Below are 27,459 nucleotides of genomic sequence, written 5' to 3'. Positions count from 1 at the left end.
CATAGAATTCTTTCTCTGTATTTACCAATACGCTTGTAAATGATTGAGGCTTTAATACTTCTACTGTGGTCAGCTACTTAGTAAGTCTTTTCCTTCACAAATAACTCAGAGATAAACCCTAACTCTTCATAAATTATAAATTCTGACTAAGTGTGATTCAAATAAAAAAGTACTTCTATATATCTACTAATGAAAGTCTTGTTGGTTAAGAGGAGTGTGATCTTCCTTTCTTGGGTCTCAGCTGGGGAGAAGGCTGTTACTACTCACCATGTACCAGTAGGACAAATCAAAATTTGGCGGGGAAAGGGTAGCAGGGTGCCTCAGAGGACTTGTAATTTAAAAGAGCCTCTAGGAAGTTGTACTTATCCTTATGGGAACATACCTCCATCTCTAGCGAAGAATCACTGGTTAAAAGGATCTACTTTCAGCCAAAACAAATTTTTATCTTCTATTTTCTACTTATTAACCCAGAAGTCTCTCACTAGTTTATTTGACCAGCCTATGTCATTTATATGGCAGCCTGAAGTTTTAAACTTGCGATTTCTGTACTCTTCATACATCTACTCCAAAATAGTAAAAAGCAGTCTTATCCAAAATATAGCCTGTCTGCAAACATGTTTTTATAAAAATCTAATTCTTATCTATCAAAAATTATGTTTTCTAGTTTCCAGAACCATTTTCAAAGTTTCCATTCAAACATTCTCCAAATATCATTTTGGCAAAGTAAGTTGACAACGGGGATATTTTAAACTCCATCTGCCTTTCCCCAGAATTAAAGCTGCAAACACCTTTCCAACTTTAATTGTAAAACTGATTGACAATTTGTACCTTCAGAAGCATTAAAATATATCATTTATTTGAAGATTTCATCATATAATTATAAAAAAGCATTCTGATATATTAATACTGTGCTTATTTAATATTTGTTAGGTAGAATTGGATGTACTTATGAATGAAAATTTCAATATGTTTAATTTTATTTTCCACACCTTAGAATCCTATTCACTAATCTTTTGAAAAATGACTACTTCATGTACTGGAAGTCACTGAACTGTGCACTTTAAAATGGTAAAAATGGCAGGCTTTATGTCACGTGAATTTTATCTCAATTTTTATTTTAAAATTTACCTCGTTATCAGTCAAATCTTTTAAAATTAGCTAAAGATGCTGAGAACAAATCACCCCTCCCTAATAACTGGCTTTTGAACAACAGATAATTCCTTTGAAGTACCAAGCTCAGCCCCATAAGCCTCATTCTCCGTAATTCCGTAAATTACAGGCTATTTATTTTGCATCAGACTCTTCCCACAAACTTCGTATTTTGGATACACAGTACTGTAAAACAAGCATTCTTCACCGCTGATGGCAAAACCACTGTCCTAATCTGCCGTTCAGTTTAAAATCTGATAATAATGGTTACTTTACCTCAAGAGAAATCCTACAGGCAAACATGTCATGAGTGGCCCAGTTTGACTGAGAACAGATCCAGGCCACTGGTCATAAAGGGTAAACACTTAAGACATTTAACCCAGCCCAACAGTACTAAATGGAAGGGGATGGTCATCTGGATTATGAATCACCTAATTGACATGTCAGAAAATAAGCATTTTATTGACAGAAGGTGATTGTAGGGGAGAGTCATTTTTCATGTAAATAGCCAGATACCTTCCCTCCCTCCCTTTGTATTCATAGTTTTGGGGGAAGGGGGAGCAATCCTCTGCTACACTTCAGTATCACATGATACACTCATTTATTTCTTGCTTTGGTTTTTGTTTCAACAGCTCTCCAGAAATCCGTAATTGTTCACAGTTTCTAAACAAATCTCAATTGTTTATAAGAGATCTTTAACTTTCTCTGTACATCCTATCAGTAGTTTAATGAAGAATTTTACAAGGAAGGTTGGTATTAGCTCCTTGTCCAACTCTTTCTCAGTTGGACACTTTTCAGTGGTTAGTATGCCAATGGCATTGTAAACAGGCACACACCGCACACACACACACACACATACCCACCACCACCACCACCCCCCATACACCACATATATTTCTCTCCCAGACTGGGACTGAACTAACTACAAATGGCTTAATCTCTTAGATACTTGAGGTTAGGAGCCTGCTGTTACCTGTCTTTATACCTCCTCCCAACTCTGCTCTACCTCACTTGTGTTTAAAACAGTTGCTTTTATGTAGTAGGTACTCAGTAAATATTTGTTAATTTTGATTTGTTAATTAAAGGTTTGTAACTTTAATTTTAATTTGTCGAGATGTATGGATGCCAGAAAATGTTATCAGGTATCTTCATGGTAGGATTAATACATTTGAATTGAAAAAATAATAATAATTTTTAAATTAAGACAAAGCATTGCACTGATCTCTCAGTTTTAAAATTGCATTTTATTTTAATTCTGGTTTATGCAACAGGCACTCACTAAGTATTCCGGAAGTCAATTTAATTGAATTATCTTGTGGTCAGGTTTTCCAACTAACTCCCTGAATTCTATATAAAGTATCTCATTTTCTACTGCATGTTTATATATTTCCCACCTTTAAAATCCTTCTGTGGGAAGATAACACCTTTAATCTAATTTATTTCTTTAGTAATGAGATCTTGGCTGAACAATAGCTTTAATAAATTTCATTTTACCTTGTAGAAATAATAGCCCTTGGCATTCTTCAGTCAATAAGTCAGAATCAAAGCTTAAACTGCAGACCTTACACACAGCTGATTATATAAAAGGAAGATGCCCACTGTGTAAACATAAAAGAAATAAATAATAAGGAAATATATATGTAGAAATAAGAGATAAGTATTGTATTTCTAGGGAAAACTACCTACAGTTTTAAATTAAGATGTCAATTGCTATTGCATTAATTTTCACAACAAATTATATTTTCTTCCTATTTCTTTTATAATTTATAAAAATTATAAGATTATTGATTGTCTCTCCTCATCCCCCCAAACCCACCCCCCAGTCGAGGGTGCCCAGTGGTTTCTACTCTTTTGTGTGCCTGTGGAGGGGGCTGTAATATATACACATATCAAAAACTCTAGGTCTGTTCAGAATTGGCAACTAATAGTCCCCAAAAATGTTTGATAGTCTCCAATCCTGCCTTTCTTTTGTTAAAAAAAAAAATGAGATTCAAGAGTAACTCTCTTAAAGCAGGTCTTCTTTAAGAAATAAATCAATCCTGGCTGGGCGTGGTGGCTCATGCTTGTAATCCCAACACTTTGGAAGGCCAAGGCAGGTGGATCACCTGAGCTCAAGGGTTGGAGACTAGCTTGGGCAACATGGCCAAATTCCATATCTATAAAAAATACAAAAATTAGCCAGGTATGGTGGCGTGAGCCTGTAATCCCAGCTACTCAGAAGGCTGAGGTGAGAGAATCACTTGAACCCCAGAGACAGAGATTGCAGTGAACCAAGATTGCACCACTGCACTCCAGCCTGGACAACAGAGCACAAGACCCTGAAAAAACAAAACCAAAAACAAAAACAAGAAAGAAAGAGAGGGAAGATGGAGAGAGGAAGAGAGGGAGAGAGGAAGAGGGAAGGAAGGAAGGAAGGAAGGAAGGAGAGAGAGAGAGAGAGAGAGAGAGAGAGAGAGAGAAAGAAAGAAAGAAGAAAGAAAGAAAGAAAGAAAGAAAGAAAGAAAGAAAGAAAGAAAGAAAGAAAGAAAGAAAGAAAAAGAAAGAAAAGAAAAAGAAAGGAAAAGAGAAAGAAAGAGGAAAAGAGAAAGAAAGAAAGAAAGAAAGAAAGAAAGAAAGAAAGAAAGAAAGAAAGAAAGAAAGAAAGAAAGAAAGAAAGAAAGAAAGAAAGGAAGGAAGGAAGGAAGGAAGGAAAGAAAGAAAGAAAGAAAGAAGAGAGAAAGAAAGGAAGGAAAGAAAGAAGGAAGGAAGGAGAAGAGAAGAAGGAGGAGGAGTAGAAGAAGAAAGGAAGGAAGGAAAGAAAGAAGGAAGGAAGGAAGGAAGGAGAGAGAAATCAATCCTCGTTCTATCAAGGGAAAATACAATGAGCAATATGTAGTTGAGAGATTAGAACCCACTAAGAAGTCAAAGCATAACACAATTTGAGAATCTCGAACAGTTAATACCAAACACTTTTTATATTTCATGATTGGTTAGGTTAAGAGGATTGCAAATGTCTTACTGTCACAGGTGTTTGTTATAAACTTCAAGAATGACTTCTTGACTCTGGGAGTAACCTAGAAGAAGATTCAAGCCTACCTGCTCACAGTGGGAGCTAAGGCCCATTTTCCCAAATAACCAAGTTACTTTATGAAAGAAATTTTATGAAGACAGTGACAAGTCAGGGATCCCAAGTAAGGATTTAGTTATCTCTGGGAAGGGATAACATCTCAAATTTCTTTGTATCACAGTGCATAAAGTTTAGTTTATAAGACTAGTATAATATCAATCAATATTTGGTATTAATGACTTGGAGAGTGGGAGAAGTCAGGGAGTTTTCTCAGATTTGGCAATAGGAAAAGCATATTACTTATGATGGGAATAAGGAAATGTTACTTACCCCGGTCACAGTGAAAACCCAGAACCTCCAGAGGTAGCATTGAAAGGAAAATCTTCTGGAAGTTGGAAACAGCTGGGCCACATGATGCCAATTCTGTTCTCTTGAGATTATCTTCCCTTTTTGGGCAGAGTTTCTCAATATTAGCATTATGGACATTGTAAGCTGTATTGTCCTCTTTTGTGGGGTTATTCTGTGCCTTGCAGGACTCAGTTTAGCAGCATCCCTTGTCTATCCACTAGATGACTGTAGCATCCTCTCCACCGGTTAAGACAACCAAAAATGTCTCCAGACATTGCCAAATGTCCCCTGGGAGGCAAAATTGCCCCCAGATGGAACTGCTATTTTAGAGTCTCTCCTTGATTATCTCTGGCCTCAGGACATTCACTCCTTTAAAACTGGCCCAAGTGACAAATAGAAGAGCTAGGGAAATGCCATGTCAAAGAGTGTAAGGGCCATGGTAAATGATTCTTGGCTTCTTTAGAATGTGTGCGGAGCAGGATAAAAGGGTAACACTTGTGCGTTTTTAAGGGGATTAAAAACTGGCATGTGAAAGATATAAACCTTGACTCTCAGTGGCAAAAGTAATCTGTAACATATAATCATTCAACAGAATGATAGAAATGTAAAAAACAAAACAAAACAAAAAAGAACTACTGGCTCAAGTGTGCCCCAAATTCATTGCTTCTGGGATATAACAAAGGGGAAATAAATTCAGAAAAGATCATGAATCTAACTAATCTTATTTACAAGCTACAGCTGACTGAAGCGCAGAGCAATAAATGCTATTTTGAGATTTCTTCCCACCTCCTGGTTTGCCTCCTCTTGATAGATACCACCTTTAAGTCTTTCTCAAAGGAAAATCTTCCCAGACACGTGAACCCCTTAAAGACTAGATCAAGAGTTCTTTCTCCGCCAACATTCCCAGGTCTTCTGTCTCACTTCCTATCTGGGATATTTCTCTTCCCCAGGTAACTGAAACACGAATTATCTCATTTGGATAACCATATATTAATAAAATAAAATAACCATGACATTTATTCAATAAGAGGAAAGCAACTATAGTTTCAAGGGAGTTTTTTCCTTATACAAGGTCACACGTTACATTCTAATCTAATTATCGTAAAAGTTACACATACTCTCACATTTTTCTCAGAACATCTACTGCTTCCTACTGATCTCTGAGAGTTCCAGTGAAGGACGTGGTGAACAAGAGAATGAGAAGAATCTGGTTTTGGATGCTCAGTTGGCTGGCTCATGTGCATCTACACAACACATCTGCATGTTGTGATGGACGTGTTAGATGATCAGAGACCAACATTTCTGCTGTAAAAGCTTTCATTTGTTTTTCATCACAGTGACACACAATTTCCTGCATTCTCTGCCCCCTGGGGTGTTTTCTGCAAAGAGAGAACATTACTTTTGACTTTTAGCGTATCTGCCCTAAATTAGCCTCATAAATTCTCTGTGTTCTCCAAGACCGAAGGAGAAAAATTAACAGAGCAAAACTGAAAACTAAGCAGAACCAACAAATTCTATATTTTTTGGAGAAAGTCTCTGTAGAAGAACAGTTGTACTGGGCTGAGAGCAATCCTCCAAGCAGAAACCAATGAGTAAGACCAATTCTAATAGGTGTTTGAAAACGAATTCACGGAGAATTTAGGAACCATCCTGAAGTCTCCAAAAATACTTGGAAGTACACTTGGGCTCAAAAAGATGCATATGCTAAGTGATAAAGAAACCAGAGCAAAAAGTATGTTTATTTTTGAGGAAGCACTTGCGACAGCATCAGTTTAACCATCACCCACAGCCTTGAGTCCTACAGCAGCCACTTATTTGCTGTTTGGTGTTAAACAAGTCATTTAACCTCTTCTATTCTCAGTTCCTTCATCTGTAAATGAGAGTCTAGATAATCTTTTTGAGTTCTAGGAGCGTTTGTGCTTTTTTTTTTAGATTGGAAGTTCTCATAATTATTTTTAATAGAAATGTGTGGAATAAGAATTTTGTCATGCAAACTGTTTTCCAAAATATTCTCTGACCTTAATTCTCTTACCTTCCATGAGATATGATATTCATTGATTGAACACTGTCTACTCTGCCCAAACTGTCCTTCTGAACACTTCTGTTTCACTCACTTATACTTCCACCATCTTTGCTTGTCTAAAGCCTACTCATTTGCTAAGTCTTGCCTCAAGCATTGACCTCTTCTGGCACATATTCCATTTGCTAAACAGCTTTCTGCAACATCCTCTGCATATATCTATCTGTACTTAGCATGATATATTAAAATGATCTGTTTCAGGAAGTTCTGTAAGTGGAATCATATCTCTTTTATCTTTGTATCTGCAGTGCCTAGCCTAATGACTCCTAAATAATAAGCCATTGAAAAGATATATATTTAGTTACTCTTGTTTAGTGTATGTGTAAATATAGGGCCTAGCCTAACAGAAAAAGGAACTCTAACCAGTGTGTTACTATAAAATGAGGTGATTATACCTGTTTTATATTGCGTTCTAAACCAGGACAGAGGACCAAAGGAAAATTTAAAAAGTGACTGATTATTCAACTTTTAGAAGAAAACTTTAAATAAACATAAATTGCATGGCCAAAGTAAAAGATAAAGTCCTATAAGGGTTTATAAAACTTGCACTGTCTGACTCGACCCCTGCCCACTACGTCTGTGACCTCATTCACTTCATTCTCTCCTTTCCTCTTCTCGACTAGTCCAGTCCAGCCAAAGCCAGTTACATCCAGCCTTGAGGCATTTACATTTATTATTTTCTGGCCTGAATCTCCACTCTCTGGTTAACCACATGTCTTGATCTTCATCTCCTTTTAGGTCTTTAGTCAGAAGTCACCTTCCTAGTGAAGTCTTCCTTGACCACCCTATTTAAAATTGCAATAGGTAACCCACTTCTCTCCTTATTCCCCTTCTCTATTTTTCTCTAGATTTTATCAACATTCAACGTACTACATATTTTACTTATTTGTCTTGCTTTATTGTTTGTCTGTCTCCAGTAGAATCAAAGCTCTAAACGTATTAACTATTGTGTATAAACCTATTTACCCTGTGCCTAGAACAATGCCTGGAACACAGTAAGTGCTCAGTAAATAATTAATTAATAGCTAAGTAAATACACAGTCAATATGCATGACCTTGATCAAATTACCTACATATTTCCTAGTGGCTTATGTATCTGACCAAAAACTGAACTCATCTCTTGAGTATCAAACTGCCTACCTGACATCTCTACCTGAATGGCTACTATTTGACTCAAGCTTAGCAAGTCTAAAACCAATTGCTTGATCTTTGTCTTAGTCCACCTGGGCCTCCATAACAAAATACCATAGACTGAGTAGCTTATAGACAACATAAATGTATTTCTTACAGTTTGGGAGGCTGGGAAACCTAACATCAAGGTACCAGCAGATATTACAAGGCTATAGAAACCAAAACAGCATGGTATTGGTATGAAAATCAATACATAGACCAATTTAACAGAAGGGAGAACTCAGAAATAAAGCCATATACTTACAGCCAACTGATCTTTGAGAAAACTGACAAAAACTTACACAGGGAAAAGGATGCCCTCTTCAATAAATGGTGCTGGGAAAGTTGGATAGCCACATGCAAAAGAATGAAATGGAACCCCTATGCCCCTATGTCTCACTATATAGAAAAAATAAACTCAAGATTGATTAAAAACTTAAACATAAGACCTGAATCTCTAAAAATACTTGAAGAAAACATGGGGAAAACTCTCCTGGACATTGATGTAGGCAAAGAATTTATAACAAAGACCTCAAAAGCACAGGCAACAGAAACAAAAATAGACAAATGGGACTGAATTAAACTAAAATGCTACTGCAATGCAAAAGAACTAATCAAGAGTGAAGAGACGGCCTGTTGAATGGGAGTAAATATTTGACTACTTGCAAACTATTCATCCTACAGGAGACTAATAGCCAGAATATACAAGGAATTCTAATAACTCAACAGTAAAAGAACAAAAAACAAATAATTTCATTTAAAAGTGGGCAAAGGATAAGAATAGACATTTCTAAAAAGAAGACATACAAGTGGCCAACAGGGTTAAGATTTCAACATATGAATTTGGGCAGAATACAAGTGTTTAGACCATAGGAATCTTTTCCCACAAACTTATTCCTCCTCCACTCTTCCCCAGCTGAGTATGTAGATAGAGCTGACACCATCCAGACAGTTATTCAAGCCAAAATCAGGCAGTCATTTGGAGCAGAGATTATGCTGTGTGTTCACAAACCTATTTCACTTTTTTTTACCTGAACATACAGCCAGGTTACATTTCCCAGTGACCCCTACAGTAACATGGTTATGTTATTGAGCCCTGGCCAGTGGGAATGTAGGTGAAAGTGATGAACTCCACATCTGGCCTGGCTCCTAAAATGTCCTGTATGGTCCTCTATGCTCTCTCTTTATATTCTTTAGAGGTCACCTGTTGAAAATGGAGGTTCCATAAGATGTGGAGCAGATCTCCCTCACTCTCCTGTAGACCCATATTGGATTGTGATATGAGCAAGAAAATAATGGGTTAAGTCATTGAGATTTGGAAAGGGATGCTTGTTACAACTGCTACCACCCTGCCTAATACATGTTTTTGTTACTTTCATTTTCCTCCCAAGTGCAACCCCTCATCTAAATTCTGAGAATTCTCTCAACACAGTATTTCTTCAATTCTTCCTCTCTTCTTCATCTTCATTGCCAACACTCTAGTCAAGGGTCAACCAAGTCTTACTTGGACATCTGCAATAGCCTTTTTATTTTCATTCTTGTAACCCTCAAGTTTATTCTCTAAACATCCAGAATGATATTCAATAGTTTCTTGTACACTTATAATTAAATCCTCTACTGTCACATGACCTGTATCTCACCCCTTGCCTACCTCATTCCCCTCTTCATTCCCTACACTTCAGCCTTTTTGACCTTTTCTTTACCACCTCAGAGTCCTTACACATCCTATTGTTCCCTCCCCTGAAGAGTGTTTACAATGACTTATGATATGGCCAATATCCTTTCATCTTTCAGTCTTATCTTAAGCCTCACTTCATCAAGAAGACTAGTTTTGAGCGCTCAGCCTAAAGCAGGTCCCCAGATTATTCTTAGTCTTGACACTCTGCTTTTTTCCTTCATATCACTTCACAGTTAGTAGTTACATATTTATATTTACCTGTTTAAAGTCCACTGATTATACAGTAAATTCTGAGACTGTTAGGATCTTATCCATTGTGGTCACCACTGAATATCCAGCACATGCACAGTGCCTGGCAGGTGGTGGGTGCTCAATAAATATTTGCTGAATAAATGAATGGATTGATGTAAATTGATCACTGACTCTGTCTGGAATTCATTATTTCCTTTTTTTCCCAATACTACATGTTCCTTCAAATATCACCTCATTCATCATTACAAGAGCATCTTTTTTTTTTTTAATTTGCAGGCACACCTCCAATTTTACGTTATTCATGTTTACAATAGAAAAACATTTCTAATAAGAGTAAATGATCAACACAATCTCAATAGCACACTACCAGAACTATTTTCATTATTGTTGTTTGTGTTACAGGGAGGACTATGTAGAAGGAAAGACTGGAGATAGATGTTGAGTATCAGTCATACAAGGGTAAATGAGTCTGTAATTCAAGCAGTCAAAGAGAGTTGGATAACATGCTTCAGTAAAAGATTTCCCTAAGAACATTTCCAGAAGTTTCCAGAATGTCATAATCTAGGCACAAAGCTGAGTTTGGAAAATGGAATTTAGTCAGGAGCAGTTCTTAATAATACTTAGATTCTACCAAGGGCCTTTCCTGTCATATTTCGGTTTTGTAATTTTTTTTTCTTTTGACCACTTGGGGTCCTTGACCTAAGTCAGTTATTCCTATTACCTCTCAGTCTTTATCTACATTGTTATACATTTTATATAGTTTAAATAACAAGGTCATGAAATTTATATTTAGTTTTATGTTGCTACACAGACTTTCTACCATTGTAAAGGTTGAAAAATGAGGCACCAAGTTGGTATATTATTCCCCTGTGTGCAAGGCAGCCTAGCGTAGAGGCTAAAGACCCATGCTTCACAGCCACACTGCCTGGGTTCAAATGCCATCTCTACCACTTACTAGAACCTTGAAAAATAACATGAACTCTTTGTAAAATATTTTTCCTCATCTGCAAAATGGGACTAACAACAATACCTGCTTCATAGAGTTACAATGAGGATTCAGTAAAATATCAGATATAAAGTACTTAGATCACTACTATGCAAATATAGCAATATTTATCATTGGATATTTATGTTCCTGATTTTTTTAGAAATACCAATAAAACTACAATAAGCAACTTAATTCATAAAGCTGTTTTCTTCATTGTTAACCATTTATCTAAAAAGTTCTTTTCCTTTTCATCGTTTATCCAAAAGACTAAACCATATCCCTCTCTTAGTAATTGTATTTCCTTTAAACAACTGACAATTGAAAGTTAGACTATGAACAAGCTTCCATTGCGCCCAAGTTAAGCAGCAGGAAAGCATCCATTTATGCTGGGGCTTAAATTGTGAGGTTGGACTCAAAGTAAACAAGCAGGTGAAGAGGTTGGGATGATGAAAGACAATAGACCATTACCCAAGCCTAATGGTGTTGTAAAGGAGATAAATGTCTTTGAAGTAGCACCCTTAAAACCTGTGACCTTTAGATTGACCTTTCCTTTCAGATTATGGTATGCAGGTTGTTGTGGAGTCTGTGCAAAGTCAGCAATTAGAAAGATGGACCTTGAGAGAAATAGGTCTTTGAGGAAGGTGCCTACTCAGAGGTATGACTCTCTATTTCTTCTACTAGTTACCCATTGGCTTCCAAATTTCCCATTTGCTTTCAAAATGTTGGAGGTCTATGGCTCACTCTCTCACAGGTGCACTTTCTCCAAGACAGAAAATGCACTGAGTCTCACCCCATTGTTACAGTCCATGCTGTGAGCACAGAAAAAAATCAACACCGGAATTTGGACAAATTGCCCTTTACTTGTGAGGAGTAAAGTAAATGGAACAGATGGTTAATAACACTAAACACTAGTCACCTGCAAAGAAAACGGTATCTAGAAGAATTATTCATTTGCTAAGGTCATTGAAGAAAATACAGGATTGATGAGTTTGCTAGAAGACACCAGAAACCATACACCTTTGATCTGAATGAATGATTTAGTAGGTAATAAAGCACTATGGAGATTATTTGAAACAACTCATATTTATACAGCATGTTAAAGTTTTCAAAAAACTTTCTCTTGTGACGATAGTTCATGTTCACACAGAGTTATGAGATGTGAAAGAGGATGATTATTATACTCTCAGTAACCAGAAGCCTTAATATTTATAAGTTCAACCTGTGTCATGCTGGGCCGTACTGGAGCCTAAGACAAAAGAAAAAATTCAGCAATACTGATTCTATTTTTATTTACAATTTTGATATTGTATTCATTATGAATGTTTTGCATTTATTCTGCAGATTTTAATTTTAAAATATTGCATTAAAATATTATTTACTTTGATTACTGAGTTTTTTGATGCTCCCCATCCTATCCATTGTCTATTAGCAAGTCCCTTTTAAATATTATTTTTAAATGTCATTACCCTTACAACCCAACATTATGAGTTAGTAAACTTTGTTAAATACTGCAGAAGCATATCGAAATTTTACACCAAGGACATATTCTGCTCTACCTACTACAGCTCAGAAGACAGTGAACCATCCCCAAGGAATTGCCATTTTTTCTTATTCTGTTCTTAGTTGAAGTAGAGAGTAATAGGCGACATGACTGACTTCTGTTTAGTTGACTTAATTTCTTGTTTAAAAATATTTCACCAAAAAATACTTGTACAGAGTTTTATGTTAATCAAAACTAAGCAGAGCTTATAATGAAGAATGTCTTCCCTGTCACTTTTTCCTAATGCAATTTCCAAGAGCAACATTTTTTAACTTTTAAAAATCATTTCTTATATTTCTGCCATTATTTTAAATAAGACTTTACCTATTGATTATCAAATAGATGCATTATTTACTGCTGTTATGATAGATATCAAATTCTCTAACCCCAATATACTTTTCCTTTCCTTCACCTTCCCAATACAGTTATCATGTTTTTTGGTAAAATCAATAACTGTTGTTTGCATCATCATAACAACATAAAATATTGTTCTCTGCATAGCAAATGCTACAATATAATTATGCTTGTATACTTTTTGATTTTTACTGGTATTACTTGATTACCTCCCTTTTATCATAATCATCTATATCTTTTATGAAATAAAAGATACCATATCTATAAGCCATATCTATAAACAATATCCTTAGATGTTTCAAACCTCTCCATCATATGCCTATGTTTAAATATACCAGATGATGTATCAATTTTATGTTGTTCCTGGATATCTTCCTCATGAAATTCTCTCTCCTATTTCCCAATTCTAAACCAGTTGCTCTCTGGACTCAAGGATGGCTGTTACCCTGAACTTCGGTTTTACAAGATCTTGTCTAGAATTTCCTATATTCTGAACCTCAAGTTTTTCTCTTCCTTATTTTACTCTCTAATTGTGCTGGAACACATACTTTTAGCTTCCTCAGTAAAGGTGAGTGAAAGCCAAGTTTTTTAGTATATTATTTAATTCCCATATATTCGAGAATTTTCCAGATTTCCTTATGTCATTGATTTCTAATTTAGTTCCATTTCTAAACATATACTTTGTATGACTTGAATTCTTTCAAGTTTATTGAAACATATTTTATGATCTAGAACATGGTCCATCTTGCAAAACTGTGTGTTGATTTGTTTGATGTGTACTTGGTCCTTGATAAACTTGTTCCCTGCGTACTGTGTGCTGTCGTTGGGAGGAGCAGTCTATAAGTGTCAACTAGGTCAAATTGGTTGATAGCATTGTTCAAGTTTCCTGTATCCTTCCTGACTTTCTGTCTTCTTGTTCCATAAATTGAGAAAAGGGCATTAAAATCTTTGACTAAAATTGTGGATTTGTCTATTTCTCCTTGTAGTTCTATTGGTTTTTGCTTCAAATGTTTTGAAGCTATATTATTAGGTACAGAAATACTTAGGATTACTGTGTCTTCTTGATTTACTGACTCCTTTATCATTAAGAAATGACCTTCTTTACCCCGGTCATATTTTTTGCTCTGAAGTTCACTTTGTTTGATACTAACATAGCCAGTGCAGATTTCTATTAATTTATACTAGGATAGTATATGTGCTTCCATCCTTTTAGTTTTAATCTATTTGTGTCTTTATATTTACATGGGGTTTCTTATGGCAACATACAAATGGGGTCTTGCTTTTTTATCCAATCTGATTATGTCTGCATTATAATTAGGGTGTTTAGAACATTTCCATTTAATACGTTTATTGACATCACCATCATGATATTTGTTTTCTATGTGTCCTAACTGCTCTTTGTTTACTTTTTCCTCCTCTTTTTTGTGCCCTTTTGTTTTGTATTAAGTATTTTTTATTACTCCATTATATCTCCTTTGTAAACTAATCAGCTGCAATTCTTCATTTTATTATTTTAGTGGTTACTTTGTGGTTTACAATATAATTTTTAAATTATAACAATTTCCCTTCTAGTAATATTATGCCACTTCATATATGGTTTAAGAACCTCACAATAGTTTACTTCTATTTCTCTCTAGCCTTTGTGCTAACGTTGTAGTATACTTTACTTCTACATATATTGTGTACCCCACGCTACATTGTTACTATTTTTGTTTAAGTAGTAAATTATCTTGTAAAGAGATGTAAGTAAGTTTTTAAGTCATGTACTAACCAATATGGTTACTTTTTAATTTAATTTTATTTTGTTTTTGGCTGAGTACAGGGGACTTTATGATGGTACCGTACATGGCAAGGTGGGACTCCCTAGGCCCCTCTCATTCTTCAGGGTTTCTGGCATGAAAACTGTGTCAAGGGGAGATTCTTAGTGTGAAGGTGAATGACTGTGGCAGGGACTTCCCAGTCACTGAAGGCCCCTCTCCTCCACACACGCTTTCACTGGGGCTGGTGGTCCAGAGAGTTCTTACTCCTTGAAGGCCATGTGAACTATAAGGTCTAACACCCTGTTGATGTAGCCAAATTCATTGTCATACCAGGAAATGAGCTTGACAAAGTAAGTGGTAATTGAGGGCATTTCACCAACATTGAAGGGGGAAAGAGTAGGTGTCACTGTTAAAGACAGAGGAGACAACTTAGTACTCAGTGTAGCCCAGGATGCCCTTCAGGGGAGCTCTCCAATGCCTACTTTACCACCTTATTGATATCATCATATCTGGTAAGTTTCTCCATATGGCAGATCAAGTCCACGACTGATACATTGGCAGTGAGGATATGGAAGACCATGCCAGTGAGCTTCCCATTCAGCTCAGGCATGGCCTTGCCCACACCCTTGGCAGCACCAGTAGATGCAGGAATGATGTTCTGGAGAGCCCTGTGGCCCTCACACCACAGTTTCCCAGAGGGGCCATCCACAGTCTTCTCAGTAGCAATGATGGCATGGACTATGGTCATGAGTCCTCCTCTACAATGCCAAAATTATCATGGATGACCTTGGCCAGGGAGGCTAAGCAGTTGTTGGTTCAGGAGGCATTACTAAGGATCACGAGGTTCTTTTTTCACTTCTCATGGTTAATGCCCACCAAAAACATGGGGGCATTAGCAGAGAGAGAAGAGATGATGATCCTTTTGGCTCCCCACTCTAAGTGAGTCCCAGCCATCTCCAAGATACTGAAGATACTGGAGGATTCCACAGCATAATCAATGCCAGCATCAACCCATTTGATTTTGGTGGGATCTTGCTCCTGGAAGATGGTGATAGTATTGCCATTGGTGACACATTTCCTGTTCACAGCCTTGACAGTGCCATGGAACTTGCCATGGGTGGAATTATACTGGAACATGTAGACTATGTAGTTGAGGTCAATGAAGGAGTCATTGATGGTGACAATATTTACTTTGCCATAGTTAAAAGCTGGAGCTTCATGAGAAGTTGCAGCAGTATATCAAACAGAAGGAGCAGAGACTAGTTGCTGTTTCTGATGCTCATCATTCCTTTGCATAGGTCCATATTTCTATCTGGTATGATTTTCCTTCAGCTTGAAAGACTTCCTTTAACATTTCTTATAGTCTATGGGGTGATAGAGCCTTTTAACTTTTGTATTTCTGAAAATTTATTTAATTCAACTTCAGTTTCTGTTTTGAAAGATATTTTCTCTGGTTATTGGAGTCTAGGTTGAAATTCTCTCTTTCAATACTATTAAAAAGTTTGCTTGACTATCTTCTTGCTTACATTGTAATTGTTTCTAATGGAATATCTAATCCTAATCTTTCTTCCTCTGTCTGAACGGTGTCTTTTTTCCTCTGGCTGCTTTTAACATATTTACCTTTTGCTAGTTTTGAACAATTTGACTATGACATACCTGGGTGTAGGTTCTTTCTTTCTTCTTTCTTTCTTTCTTTCTTTCTTTCTTTCTTTCTTTCTTTCTTTCTTTCTTTCTTTCTTTCTTTCTTTCTTTCTTTGCTTGAATTTGGGTTTGTTGAGCTTCTTGGATCTGTGGGATTATAGTTTTCATCAAATTTGGAAAATTTAGGGCCATTGTTCTTTAAATGTCTTTCCCTCCATCCTCTTTTGGTGCCCCAATTACCCATAATATTAGGCCCCTTGAAATTGTCCCACCACTCACTGGTGTTCTATTCGTTTCTTTTGAGTCTTATCTCTGTTTCATTTTTTATCGTTTCTATTGCTTCATTATCAAATTCATTAATATTTTCTTCTGCAATGTCTAATATGTTGGTAATCCTCCCAAGTAGGACTTTGATCCCAAACATCATGGTTTTGATCTCTAGACTGTGTGGAATACAGTTGCAGCCATTGTTTTAATGTCTTTGCCTGATAATTCTATTGTGTCAGTCTGCATCAATTTTAATTGATTGTGTTTTTTTCTCCTCAATATGTGTTGTATTTTCCTTTTTTTTTTTTTTTTTTTTTTTTTTTTGGATGCCTAGTCTTTTTTGTCTAAATGCTAGATATGATCAATTTTACCTTTTTGGATGCTGGATATTTTTATAGCTCTATAAATATTCTTAAACTATATTCTAGAAATCACCTAAAAATAGTTTGATTTCTTGGGGTGTTGCTATTAATATTTGATAAGCAAGACCAGAACAGCATTTGATTTAGGGATAATTATTTTCCACTCATAAGGAGAGATCCTTCTGATACTCTTCCTAGTGACGTTTGCCAGTCTGGTAGAAATAGAAACTATTCCCAGACCTATGTGAGCTCAAGGTACTGTTACCTCTAATTCTTTTATATGGTTCTTTCCCCAGCTTCTGCAGGGATACTGGTCAGTAATTTACTGAATACTTGAGGGGGCCCTTCTGCCGTTCTCTAGAGTTGTCTCTCTGTTCTGTCTAGTACTCTGCCCTATGAGCTCCAGTTGTTTTGATCTCTCCAGACTGTCAGCTTAATCTCCTTAACCCTTAGTTTAATCTCCCTAAATTCAGTTCCATGGCTGGAAAACTCTCTCAACACAGTAAGCTGAGGCATAGTTAATTCTTCCCCATCTCTCAGGGATCATTGATGTCTTGAAATCAATTGTTGCCTGGTATCTGATGTCTTGAAAACATTGGTTTTCAGTTGTTTTGGGTAGGAGCGTTGTGTCTTTTTAAGTAATTTTCTTCCTTTGATTTTTTTCTATCTTTTCTTCTGATCTTATAATCAGTTGAATGGTGGACCTAGGTGTCATTTTTTTTCATTTGTTTTTGTTTTTACCCTTTCTTTCTCCAGAAATTGTCTTGTCTTTATCTCCATTCTAGCGATCTCCCTAAGGTACTTTTCAAGGTTTGTATAATTTCCTACATTATCTTTGTTTTCTTTGGGTTTCTCTTTTGATTTATTTTTTCATGTTAGACATTTTTCTCCAATGACTATGTTTTGAATAAGGAAATGTCTAGGTGAGCCTGAATCATGTGGTAATTCTAAACAGTAAAGAAGCTACCAATGATTACTAATGTCGTGTCAGAAGCGTTCAGTAGCCAAACCCACTGACCAAAAGTGGCACAATTTAAGCTTCAATAAATATAATAATACTAATGCCTTGGATAGAACAAAGTAAATATTTTTAAATCTATGGGTTCATGACAACTGTGAAGCAAAACAAAACCCAACTGGTCATCACTGGAGGATATTAGTAAGCCAATTCATTATTTAAAAAATTGCAAAGAGGAAGAATCAAGTATTAATCATACCTTTCCTATATGTAAGCAAATGTCAAATGAGAGGAATTTCCTTTTTATAGAAACATTCAACTAATAAATGGAAGACTAATAGAATTAGAATATCAATATTTCGCATCGCCTAATAATGGGTAAGCATCAACAACTGCAAACATCAGACAAAAAGAGAGAGCCAGATATTGTATACCACCAAATAAAAGAACAGAGCACCACCTGAAAATATTTCTTCCCCCAAAATTTCAACCTAAATCTGATCTAGCCTTTAGATCTAATTTACAGGAAATGCAGAGAATGAAGATGTTAAACTATTCCACAAAGATGTAACCAGTAAATCTTACCATGCTGTCCTGGGGGGAAACCCTTGATTTTTTAACAAATTGCAAACAAAAAAGAGAAAAAGATGGAGAGAGCCCCTATAGATGAAAAGAGCTTAAAAGACATTCCAACTAATTTCAAGAGACAAATCTAAGTTGAAGCCTGTTTCAATCAAATTATAAAACAAAATTATGACATTTATAAGACAATTTGAGAAAATTTGAACACTGTCTATTGGACGATATTAACAAATCATTGTTATTTATTTTGGTTCTGATAATAGTGCGTGGTTATTTTTCTAAAGGCCAGTCTTTCTTTGTTCTTACTTTAGTAATTGTCTATTTTAAGTGGACTAGGAAACAATAATCTGTAAAATAAATCTTGTTTTTCAAGCAGCATGCTTTGAGAGATGCCCGTGTTTAAAAAGCAAAGCCATTAGGGGGAAGTCTCGGAGAAACAATAGTAGGACTGGCATGAAGGTATGGCACACATTTGTGCCTGATGTCATGATGTCATGCCAATTCCTGACATTTGGAAAGTCCATGGCAGGATTACCTTTAGTCATCATGACAACCATAGGAGCAGCTTATTTTGCACCCACTTTAAAATGGAAACTGAGGGTTAGAGGTTGAAATGACCTGTCAGGGTCACATGACTGCTAGTGGTCAGTGACAAAGTTGGGATTCTATCCTGGCCAATGTTTCTTCACCACCCTCCCACCCCTGCCTCATTTGTCTTATATATAAACCCTGGAGTTACCAGTAAGAATATCTTTGGAGAAGTAAAAATTCTTTCAGTCCACTTCCTGGTGGCTGTGGTCATTCACCAGATCCCTGTTCCCCTCTGATGGGGCTGGTCTGTTGCAGAGAGCACTCAGGAAATCTGCCAGGCCCTCAGTCTAGGCCTCCAACCTGGCCTCTAGCTCTAAGGTGCAGGCAGGAGGGAAGCAGCAGCATTCAGGTTCCACGGCAGAAAGGCAAGATGGGTCGGGCTGGGTCTCTGCTGCTTTTCCTTCCCCAGTCTCTGGCCTGCAGTCTGCATTCCAAGAAAACAGTACAGAAAAAGCAGCGGGGATGGTGCAGGGGGAATACAGACTAAGAGCCAGTCTTTTTTAGGAAAACATGACATAAAACCTAAATATCTAAGGGCGAAAAGATATAATGCCTGGTACTTGCTTCAAAATAACACAGGTGGGAGAAAAAAGAGATGATTTGAGATTGGCCATGTATTGCTTGACAATGAGTAATGTAAGCATTGACACTGAGCAATGGGTGTGTGAGGGTTTATTATACTCTTCTCTCTACTTTTATATGTTTGAAATTTTCTATAACAAAATATTTTTCATTAAACTGTTTAGAAATTCTGTGAGTGAGCAAGACTTGTGTATTGGAGGTCTCCACTCTAGTGAAATGTGTCAGCAGCATGCCAGCTAGATTTGGGGAACTCTCAGTTATCAGTGGGTGAAAGTATTTTCTCTAGGGTTTCTCCAAAGAGAAGTTCTCCAGTTTCCTACCTAAGGTTTGCATGCTTGGATTTGTATGTTTTCAGAGACAAAAGAGGGACACATCCTACGGGTCCTACGTTTCATTAGGGTGGTTCTGACTTACTCGTCTGCTTCAGCTCAACACCTTCCCTGCTCCCCTCTCTATCTGATATCCCTGAATGATTCCAAAGAATACATTTTCAGTATTATTCATTGAATAGAATCCCCTGCTCACACAGCATCAGGGAGGACATCCTGGGATCCAATTCTTCCTTTTGCAAAATTTCAGTTCAATAAGTTCACTATTCAGTCCCTGTATTCAGTCCCACATGTCATGCTCACCTTCAGGTTTTCTTGGTGCCTCTAAATTCTTAAGTACTACAGAAGGAAGTTTGCAGGAGAGAATGAGTTTTCCTGTCATCAGTATCCTTCTTGGTCCCTCATTAGCATCCCTCTTAATAAGTAATTTAGGTTATAACTTCCTCTATTCTATTATGTCAGGTACAACTCCTAGTTATGTTTTCAATCTTCCAAAAATTGGTTTAAATCTCTTATATTTATCCTTTAATATTTATTTCTTCTTTTTTGAGCCCTAAGAGGTAAAGGGAGAAGATAAAAAACACATGAAATCAACACATCAATTTAACTAGAAGACCAGCTAAGACTGATTTAAAATAAAAGTTGCCTCATGGGAGAAACTGTTTAACTTGTTTACCATCACACCTAACACAGTGTCATGTGCAGAAGTAATTCTGAATAATGCTTATGACAGTCACAAATTTTTTTTATTTATGATGTGTGGCAGGAGGTCAAAGGCACAAGAGCAGAGGAAACCTCTTCTGCTTTGCAAAGAAAACAGGAAAATGTCCAGAGCTCAGAAATTGATCGGTGATGTATGTGCCATTATTCTTTTCAAAGCTACATTTGAAATATTTTTGGCTTTAACTTTCCTTCCCTTATACCAATCATTTTAGTTGTTAAGTTTGTTTAGAAAGTAATTTTTAAAAGATTACACTGATAACCCCAAGCCAGTTTGAGGCAGGCTAAGTCTGCGGATGTGGAACACTTAAAATGTCCATTAGTACTCCTCTTTTGTCACTTACCACCCAGGGGGTCACGCCTTTGGTATGAAAGTTGTTTATAAACTGGTAGCTTTATTTTTAAAACAGAATGGAAGGGCCGAGGTGGAGCTAGGCAGAAGATTGTATGATTAAAGTTTTGAGATCCGTACACATTATGAACCAGTCCTGGGTTTGTGAGTATTTTATAACTCAACCATTAACCACTAATCTTTTGGAACCTGATGCAAAAGGTTTTAATCTCTTTCTAAAACCATAAGGTACTGTTGGGAAGCCAATTCTTTCTACATAATCCCTCAACAAAAGGAGATAATAATAACTTCTCTTTAGATGACATAATTTCATGAAGCTTATGATTATCTATTTCACAATTATTTTGGCATTATAGAAACCTACTGTGATGTTTTCCACGTTTTGGAAATGTGGTTAAAGAGGCTAAATTGGCCTAATTCAACCAGGCTTCAAAAAATCACACCATATATATATATATATATAAAGACTGAGTCACGCTCTGTCACCCAGGCTGGAGTGCATGGGCACGATCTTGGCTCACTTCCGCTTGGCAACTCCCGCTTCCTGGGTTCAAGCAATTCTCCCATCTCAGCCTCCCAAGTAGCTGGAACCACAAGTGTGTGCCACCACGCCCAGCTAATTTTTGTATTTTTAGTAGACACGGGATTTCACCCTGGCTCACTTCTGACCTTGGTAACTTCTGCTTCCTGGGTTCAAGTTATTCTCCCACCTCAGCCTCCCGAGTAGCTGGGACCACAGCTACGTGCCACCACATCCGGTTAATTTTTGTATTTTTAGTAGAGATGGGGTTTCACCATGTTGGCCAGGCTGGTCTCCTGACCTCAAGTGATCCCAAAGTACCAGGATTACAGGCATGAGCCACTGTGCCAGCCTCACACCATCTTTTAGATAATACTTCCCTCATGGCTATAGTGATTTGTTTTCCCTCTAAGGTTTTCATTTGTGTCACCTCTTCTCTTCTACGCAGGTATTATTATAATGTAGTAACAGGTTCTTCTAGAGGATCAGACATTTTGCATTATGCATAATGGAGGGAGAACATTCTATCTTACCCAAGTTGTCTTTATGATTATATATATTTAAACAAACAAACAAACAAATAAACCTTCCAGTTCTTCTTGCTGAGTCATGTTCAAGAGCAATGTAGAGGATGTTTCAAATGACTTGCCTGGAGTTCAAACAATCTTAAACTTCCTATTACCCTTCTCTGCCTTCCCTCTATTGACGAAATTTTCTACTAGTCAATAGAAAGCTCAATTTTAAAAACGTATTGCTGTGGCCTGCATTAGTTGTTTGCTGCTGTAACAAATTACAACAAACTTAGTGGCTTAAAATAATACAAATTTATTATCTTAAATCCTGGAAGTCAGAAGTGAAAAATGGGTCTAACTGGGCTAAACCCAAGGTGTTGGCAGGGCTGCATTCTTTCTGGACACTCAAGGGAAAAATCTGTTTCCTTGCCTTTTCCAGCTTCTAGAGGCTGTCCACATTCTGTGCTTTGTGGCCCTATCCTCCATCTTGAAAGCCAGCAACCCTGAACTGAGTCCTTCTAACGCGGCCATCTCTCCGGTTCTCATGCTTCTGCTTCTATCTTACATTTATAAAGACTCTTGCGGCCAGGCGTTGTGGCTCATGCCTGTAATCCCAGCACTTTGGGAGGCCGAGACGGGCGGATCACTTGATGTCAGGAATTTGAGACTAGCCTGGCCAACATGGCAAAACCCTATCTCTACTAAAAATACAAAAATGCTGGGCGTAGTGGCAGGTGCCTGTAATCCCAGCTAGTCGGGAGGCTGAGGCAGGATAATTGCTTGAACCCAGGAGGTGGAGGTTACAGTGAGCCGAGATCATGCCACTGCATTCCAGCCGGGAAAACAGAGCAAATTGGTCTCAAAAAAGAAATAACAAGGCAGGTGATTGGCAAGGTCAATGCTCAATTCTGCTTTGTAATGTAACCTAACATTCACAGGTTCTGGGGATTAGGATGTGGATATGATTGTGGGTGGGAGAGTGGGGGTATTACTCTGCCTACCATATAGTCCTAGTAGGCTTGTAGCAAATAAAGATGTCATTTCTCCCCTTCCCTTGGGAGTAATTTGCTTGGTTGCTGTGGGAAGGATATCTAAATATTTTACAGGAATTTTTAGAACATCCATGAAGTAGCGGGGTGTATTGAAAGAACGAAGGTTATATATTAGCATACATCAGAAACGTTTGTGTATGAGAAACTGTGAGCATGCATGCATACAGAAAGTCATCAAGAGATCAAGTTGATTTGTGTTACTCACTCCACAACCGTGGGCCATGGCTCAGCCTCTCCATGTCCATTTCAGAACGTCATTGTACTTGCCCTCACTTTTGCCACACACACAAATTAAATTAAGTTTAATTTAAATGTTGCTTTTCTAAATGTAGACTTCAAGGGTAATATGACTGCAAACACTTTTTGTTGTGGCAGAAAACCTAACCCAAATCTGCTTAAACAATAAGGGGAAATTTTTGTCCTAGAAAATGTGCAGAGTAGGTTAGTTTTAAAAAGTAGATTAGTAATCATAGTCCCAGCTCTGTTTTGCCATGATTTTGCTGGCTCTGCTCCCCATCAGGTAGTAACTCGATTCTCAGGTAGAGCTGGCTCATCATGACAAAAATGATTGTAAGACTGGGTACAGTGGCTCAGGCTTGTAATCCCAGCACATTGGAAGGTGGAGGTGGGCGAATCTCCTGAGCCCAGGAGCTCAAGATCAACTTGGGCAACATGGTAAGACCACATCTCTACAAAAAAAAAAAAAAATACAAAAATTGGCTGGGCATGGTGGCATTTGCCCATAGTCCCAGCTACTTGGGAGGCTGAGGTGGGAGGATCACTTGAGCCCAGGGTGGTGGAGGCTGCAGTGAGCTGAGATCATGCTACTAAACTCCAGCCTGGGCAACAGAGTGAGACCCTGTCTCAAAAAAAAACAAAACAAAAAGTGACTGTAGCACTACAAGCCCTTTTGTGTGTGTGTGTGGTAAGAACACTTAGTCTACCCTCTTCACAATTTTTTAGTGCACATTACACTAGTGTTAACTATGGGTGCTATACTGTATAGCAGTTCTCTAGAACTTCTCACCTGGCTTAACTGAAACTGTATACCAGTTGAACAGCTCCCTTTTTCCCCTCCCCACAGCCTCTGGTAACCACCATTCTATTATCTGCTTCTGTGAGTGTGAATAAGTACATATGCTCCTCAATTTACTATGGAGAAACATCCTGATAATACCATCATAAGTTGAAACATCATAAGTCAAAAGTGCATTTAATACATGTAACCTACTGAACACTATACCTTAGCCTAGCCTGCCATAAACATGCTCAGAACACCTACATTGGCCTACAGTTGGGCAACACCATCTAACACAAAGCCTATTTTATAATAAAATGCCGAATATCTCATGTTAATTTATTGGATGCTGTACTGAAAGTGAAAAACAGAATGGCTATATGGGCACTCGAAGTACAATTTCTACTGAATGCTTATTACTTTCTTTTTTTTTTTTTTTTTTTTTTGAGATGGAGTCTTGCTCTGTCGCCTAGGCTGGAGTGCAGTGACACAATCTTGGCTCACTGCAAGCTCCACCTCCCAGGTTCATGCCATTCTCCTGCCTCAGCCTCCCGAGTAGCTAGGACTACAGGCGCCCACCACCACACCCGGCTAATGTTTTTGTATTTTTAGTAGAGACAGGGTTTCACCGTGTTAGCCAGGATGGTCTCGATCTCCTGACCTCGTGATCCACCCACCTTGGCCTCCCAAAGTGCTGTGATTACAGGCGTGAGCCACCGCGCCCCACCTGAATGCTTGTTACTTTCACACCATCATAAAGTCAAGAAATCATTACGTTGAACCATCATAAGTTGGGGACCATCTGTAGCTACCATTGCTATCCACAGTTTACAGATGAGGACACTAAGGCTTAGGCAGATAAAATGACTTGCCCAGTATCTCAAAAAAAAAAAAAAAAAAAAAAATACATGGAAGCACTGGGACTTAAACCCAAGTCCCCCTATCTTCAAAACTCAAATCTATTCTGTGCATACCACAGAAGTTTGAACCCAATTCTGAACTACATATAATCAAGTTCTGGAAGTTATTTGTGAGTCGTCCTTTCCAAGCTTTTTATGCTTGCTCATTGGGATTTTGTCAGTCATTTTCCTTTTTGTTTATTTTGTTAAATCCTGATCTTAGTTCGTGCACCATAAGACTTAAACGTCTTGATTTGGAAAGTGAACTCCAAGTCGTGGTTATTGGAGTTCTGGTTAATTGGGGTTTAACTGTACAAATCCCAGAATAGCACAGCTTTTTTGCTTGCAAACAATATCAGCAGCTTGCAAACAGGGTCCTGGGCAGGCTGAGCATTTGAAGCAGAATCAGCCATTTGCTGCACCTTCATGAGAACCACAGTTCCTGCAGGAGGTGGAAAGTAAATACACTCAACCTAATTCCATTGTATTGCGTGGTTTTCATGGGTCACCTGACGTGTCTATCAAAGGAGTGGAAGGTAGTTTCCTTAAGAATCTATGAGTCACAATCACCCACAACCACCTCTCAGTGACAGTCACTTGTGTGAATGAGCTGGGATCCAGACTCTGGGTCATTCCACTGATATGGCTTGAGAAGCACACAAAATCCTGTCTTTCTTTGTTCTGCCGGGACTCCTGGCCCACAGTCAGAATACGGCCTTCTCTGCGCTGCATCCACTGCACTTTCATTGATGATAACAAGGGCTATCCATCGCAGGGTTCCTTTCATTTGCAGGTACTGGCCTAGGTGCTCTGCATATGTTCTCTTGTCCCCAAAATAATACCTGAAAGAGAGGTATTATTGCCCCCATTTTGCAGATGAGCAAGCTGAAACTCAGAAAATTGAAATAACTTTCACTAATTCAGTCCACAAGTACTTATGACTCTGTTAGGCATTTTGGCAGACTCTCAGGATACAGAACTAAAGCACCACCCTCAAGGTGTTTGAAGACTGGTGGGAGTTCCAGACACAGAAACAGATAAATGTATCACAGGAAATTAAATGATAGAACTATGAACAGGGTATTGTGGGAGCAGAGAGGAAGTGCAAGGAATGTGGGGAGAAGAAAGTTCAGAGGAGGCTTCCTGGAAGAGGTGACACAAGAACTGAGTCTTTAAGTCTGCATAGGAATTAGGTACAGAGATTGAGGGGAGGAAAAACAATTCCTGGGAGAGAGCAAGGTAAGTAGAGCCAAAAAGACATGAAGCAACTTGATGTGGGCAGGAACCCAGGGGAGTTTAATGAAGCTGCCACCTACAGGGAGAGAAGACAAAGGTGGGAGCCATGGCTGGAGATGCAAACAGAAGTCAGATTTAGGTGGACTTCATATCCTGTGGTAGGGATATTTCATCTTCTCCTGGGGTTTTAAAGCATTTTAAACACAGTGTTGACTAGAATACAATGTATCAAATAAAGAAACCTTCATCTTCTAGAAGTTAGATCTCATGGCAAATGTTCTGTCCCCAAGGAAAAATAGAGAAATCTTAGGACTATATCCTTTATACTTTTTGACTCCTTCAAATATGCAGGGAACCTAAGGGAGAACTTGATTTGGGGGTCTGTTCACAAGTCAGCATGTCCCTTTTGTGAAATAGTCTTCGTGCTTGACTTTTTATGTTTGCTGCTGTGAGAAGCTTGAGTAGAGGGTTGTCCTGGGTCTTGCCAGCACTTCTCAGTTTTGCTTTTTGTTGCTACAACCATTGCCTCTTTGTATAGCCCCTGAAGAAACCCTAACAGGCACCCAGGCAACATGAATCCAAGGAAATATACCCAGTTTGATACCTACATTCTTCAAAGAGAAAATAGCTGGAAATAAAATGAATCAGAAAAGGCAAGGCCCCAGCAAGAAATTTTTCTGAATCACCTTAACAGAACAGTGTCAAAAAGATGTCACTGGGGAAAATACCTGCAGCATAAGAAAGTTGATGTTAAATGTATCTGTGGCTGCAAAACAGCTCATGATAACATAGTCTAGTTATATGGCTGTGCTTTAAGAGACCAGAGCAGCACTTATTGAGCATTCATATGTACAGAATGAGCTCTGAAAGGACAAGCCATATATCTTAAATTTTTCCTGGTGTCTAATACATGTCTGTAAAGTAGAATAAAACAAATAGTAGCTAGTGAATGAATGAATGAATGAATGAATGAATGAAAAAAGATTGCAAAGAATGTGGATACCAAATAAAAAAAAAACCACACACACAATTGTGTAAAACCCAAAGACATCTTAGAGATAAATTCATGCAGACCCCTCTTCACCAGCTTAGGAAAGAGAGGTCAACAAAGAGTTTTATTATTCTTATCTATAAAAGTCATTGGCCAGGCACCGTGGCTCATGCCTGTTATCCTAGCACTTTGGGAGGCTGAGGTGGGTGGATCACTTGAGGTCAGGGGTTCGAGACCAGCCTAACCAACATGGCGAAATCCCATCTCTACTAAAAATACAAAAATTAGCGGGATGTGGTGGAGTGCACCTGTAATCCCAGCTACTTGGGAGGCTGAGGCAGAAGAATCCAGGAGGCAGAGGTTGCAGTGAGCTGAGATCATCCCACTTACTCCAGCCTGGGCAGCAGAGTGAGACTCCATCTCAAAAAAAAAAAAAAAAAAAAAATTCCAGAGCCCACAGAAGTCATCTGAACTACAGAAAG

The 27,459-nt window shown here is 37.9% G+C and overlaps 2 protein-coding genes across 2 annotated transcripts in view; both read right to left on the bottom strand.

The window, feature by feature from the left end:
* Window positions 1-27,459, bottom strand: part of CFAP418 (cilia and flagella associated protein 418) — a 1,191,950-nt gene that overhangs the window by 840,340 nt on the left and 324,151 nt on the right. The gene's annotated exons all lie outside the window — the stretch shown is intronic.
* The window catches only part of LOC126960655 (glyceraldehyde-3-phosphate dehydrogenase-like), a 50,195-nt gene continuing 37,953 nt past the window's right edge, over window positions 15,218-27,459 (bottom strand). The window contains exon 2 of the mRNA XM_050800318.1: window positions 15,218-15,579. Coding sequence (XP_050656275.1) covers window positions 15,218-15,579 — 362 coding nt within the window. The remainder of the gene's footprint in view (window positions 15,580-27,459) is intronic.

This window comes from Macaca thibetana, chromosome 8, assembly GCF_024542745.1.
Source record: "Macaca thibetana thibetana isolate TM-01 chromosome 8, ASM2454274v1, whole genome shotgun sequence".
In the NCBI taxonomy this organism is placed as follows: Eukaryota; Metazoa; Chordata; class Mammalia; order Primates; family Cercopithecidae; genus Macaca; species Macaca thibetana.
Note: the sequence above shows the minus strand (reverse complement) of the source record. Positions and strands in the feature narration are given on the sequence as shown.